The sequence below is a fragment of the Ornithorhynchus anatinus genome, chromosome 11 (assembly GCF_004115215.2).
Source record: "Ornithorhynchus anatinus isolate Pmale09 chromosome 11, mOrnAna1.pri.v4, whole genome shotgun sequence".
In the NCBI taxonomy this organism is placed as follows: Eukaryota; Metazoa; Chordata; class Mammalia; order Monotremata; family Ornithorhynchidae; genus Ornithorhynchus; species Ornithorhynchus anatinus.
In genome coordinates this window covers 14,637,882-14,641,521 of record NC_041738.1, presented here as the reverse complement: position 1 = coordinate 14,641,521, position 3,640 = coordinate 14,637,882, and the positions used below count along the sequence as shown (strand labels likewise).

The 3,640-nt window shown below is 48.9% G+C and overlaps 1 protein-coding gene across 1 annotated transcript; it reads left to right on the top strand.

The window, feature by feature from the left end:
- Positions 1–2,302: 2,302 nt before the first annotated feature.
- On the top strand, positions 2,303–2,638 carry LOC100084868 (keratin-associated protein 17-1). Its single transcript, XM_001507367.2, has one exon. It carries the CDS (start codon positions 2,303–2,305, stop codon positions 2,636–2,638), a length of 336 nt encoding a protein of 111 aa, XP_001507417.2.
- Positions 2,639–3,640: the final 1,002 nt, after the last annotated feature.

Genomic DNA, 3,640 nt, shown 5'->3' with positions numbered 1-3,640 from the left:
TTTGTGTCCCTGGAAAGGACCCTATAGGGACCTTAGTTTAACATCACAGGCACACAAAAAGGCCATCATTCTGTCGTGTTTATTGTTTGCGATACTTAGTGCTGTTTTCACTTTTGTTTCTTTGCCTCATGATCCCCATAAAGCTTCTGTTCAATAAAGTCACTCCTTTCTTCATTGTCTGTAGTGTAGTTGATAGAGCACAGGCCTGGGAGTCAGAAGGTCATGGGTTCTAATCCTGGCTCCTCCATGTGCCTGCTGTGTGACCTCGAGCAAGTCACTTCAGATCTCTTGGCCTGTTACCTCATGATTAAAATGGGGATTGAGACTGTGAACCCCCGAATGGGACAGGGACTATGTTTGATCTAATTAGCTTGAATCTGCCCCAGCTCTTAGTATAGTGCCTGGCAATTAGTAAGTGCTTAACAAATATCCTCATCATTATTATTTGTGGCATCTGATTTCCAGAATCCAGCAAAGCATTGTCTAAGATTTTGCTTAACTGTATCCTTAAAATGTTTCCTTTTTCCTCCTTGTTTTCAGTTTTTTACTGTACTCCCCCAAGTGTTTAGTAAAGTGCCCTGTACATATTAAGTACACAGTAAATATGATTCAGGAATTCCCCAATTTCATCAGCTTTTGCCTATCCTTCCTTTCTCCTCAAGTGTATCACCCAATCCTGCTGGGTTGAGGTGGCCTAGCTGCAATGCTTAGAGGCTGTTTTGTTCTAGGTCTTGGTTCCTTGGGAATCCTGTCTTCCCATTTGATGTGGAGTAGAGTCTATATGTGACATCGGTGGAACTGCTCATCTGTGAGCAGCCAATCGTCACAGCTGCAGAGAAGATTAGACAGAATTACAGCTCTGTAGACCTTTAGTTTGGGCTGGACCTTAATATCAAACTGCCACCATGCTTTGTCAGTTTCCCAAAGGAGGGACTAGCCCTTTTGATTTAATTTTCTACTTCCTTTCCATCATCGCATCATTGGCCAATGAGCTGGCTACATAACAGAATTCTTTGACAGCACTGAGTTCTGGGAAGGCAATGTAGGTTTTTCCGTAGTCTATATGGCTTCCCTGGTGCTGGCTATGTTGGATATTAATATGATAAAATCACCCATAGAGGACAGTCTGGCTTTAGAAGGAGAATGGGACATTCCTGTTAAAACAGCTGTAAAACTAATTTAAACATCCAACATCTACATTCCAGGTATGGGTCCCCCTAAGTAATGTATTAATAGTTCTGTGTCCCGGTGGAAGAAAGCAGGGATTCTCCCTTTCACAATCCTCACCTCCCCAACACTGGGAAAGGAAAAACTTTGGAGCCTTGGGTATTCTCTCTGTTTTTTGGAAGGAAGAGGTCTTGGATTCTCTCCTCCCAACCATTCCTCTCCTCCCAGACTTTGTGTAACGAGGACACAATTTTTACCCAGGCAGAGATTCCACTCAGAAACGTGCTTGACTGCTGAGTGTGCCATATAACTGAGAGTGTCACACTGGTCCTTGAGGGTTTTACAGTGAGTCTCACTGCATTTCACAGGATGACTGGTATTCATTAGCAATGCTCATCAAAAACAAATAAACAAATGCACATGCACCCGTGCACACACATACCACACATTCCTGGATGTAGAATTGGATTTGCCAAGAGACCCAAGTTTAAAATGCCATTTTCCTTTGGGAGAGCTAGGATAGCAAGACCTTCTGGAGCAGATCAAGTGAGGACCAGGTAGCCCACAGGTGGACCAGCTGATGCCCAGCCCCAGGTGGACAAGCTCTCAAGGACCAGGTGATGCCCACCCCCCGGCTGTTTGACATTCCAGTGGTCTCTGAAGAGCAATAAAGGCCAGGTTCAACACTCTCTGACCCTCCACGAGCTGATGGGGGAACAAAAATCTCCCTTCGGAAGCCAAGCCTCCTGTTATTTCTTCACACTCAGCACGTGGTCAGTGCGAGCTGCGATTTAGTCAGTGATGGATCCCGTCATGGGTCTCGGCAAGGGTGTATTTTTACACCCCCCTCCTTCCGCCCCCAGAAAAACATCAGTTGGGACGAGTCGAGTCCCAATTTAGCAGCAACCCCGAAGTATCCTTTTTACGAGTTGAGGTACTCTGCGCTGAAGAGTAAACAGCCAGGTAATGAGGTGTTCTTCTGGAAATAGGCATAAATAATAACAAAGAAAACATCCTGTGCTTGGTGCCAGCACCCCTTGGGCAGGGAATATAAAAGCTGCAGACGGGCGGGAGCCCTTCAGACCCGGGGAGCTGCGGCCACGTTTCACTGAGTGGGAACCTACCAGCCGAGACAATGGGTTGCTGCCCCACGGACTGCTTCCCTTGCTGCGGTCAGCAGGGCCAGGTGGACTGCTGCGAGACCTGCTGCTGCCAGCCGACCTGCTGCGGGTCGAGCTGCGGTGGCTGCGGCGGCTGCTGTGGCTCTTGTTGCGGGTCTAGCTGCTGTCTGGCTGTGGGGGAGGCGGCTGTGGAGGCTGCGGGGTGCGGAGGCTGCGGGGGCTGTAATGGCTGCGGAGGCGGCTGTTGCGGCTGCTGTGGCAGCTGCTGCGGCAGCTGCTGCGGCTCTGGCGGCGGCGGCTGCTGCGGACCCGTGTGCTGCCAACCCACCCCAGTGTGTGAGACGAAATGAAGAGAAGGACTCGGGCAGCGAGATGAAGCCTGCGAAAAGATGCATTCTTGGTGGAGAGGCACCTCCCCAATTGCCAAAGACAGTGCCCTTGCTCCCGCTTGGATTTTGGATTGGTCTCGGGTCTACACAGAGGAGGAATGCCACTTCTCCAATGCCCGATCTTTGATGATGAGGCAGTGAGACAAAGACCTATATGGGTGAGAAATTAAAAAAAAAAAATAGACATCCCAACCATGTGATCCCATGCAATCGATCGGCATTCGCCGCTTGGGCTCACCTCCTGATGGAACTGTTCAATGTCTTGTCATTTCAGGACATCTTTCCAAGGTGTCTCTGCATCATGTTTCCTGTCTTCTCTGCTACTTCTGAGGTGCAAAGATGCGTCTTTGTCAACTTCTTAATAAACTCGAGCATTGTGGCATTTCCAACAGAGCTCTCACGCCTTTTCTTTCATTTCAGCAGGTGGGTTTGGGCAGGAAGCCCTGGGAGGCCAGTGCCTTATCCATTGGCTTCAGTTGGTTTCTTCCACTGACCAAGAGGGCAAAATGGCAGCTGTCATTTAGGCAGAAAGTTTGGTAGCTGCCATTTTGCCCTCTGGTACAGTGGAAGAAACCCTCAAGCCCTTGGGGGAGAGGAGTGGACTTTGACCGGAGTCAAAGGTTAGAATCAATGTTTCCTCATCATTGTCCCTTCCCTCCCTAGTTCTGTTGCCCTTGGAAGTGGTGGTTTTGAATAGCTCAGCAAGCGTACCAGCTCTCTGCCTTCCCCCAGAATAGGGGATAGAATAGAAATGTCCTGTCTTTACCAAAGGGACCTGGCCCTTTCTCACTTCAAGGCCAGGGAGTACCTAGGAATTCTGGATAAGCTGATATAAGCAGGAAGGGCTAGTGGTTCACACCTCTGGGGTGTGGTGCCATTTTTTTGGCTGGCAAAAGGAATCTAGTTACTATGGTTCCAGTTACCCCTCATTTCCACAGGCCCAAGGGACATGGGAAAGAGTTT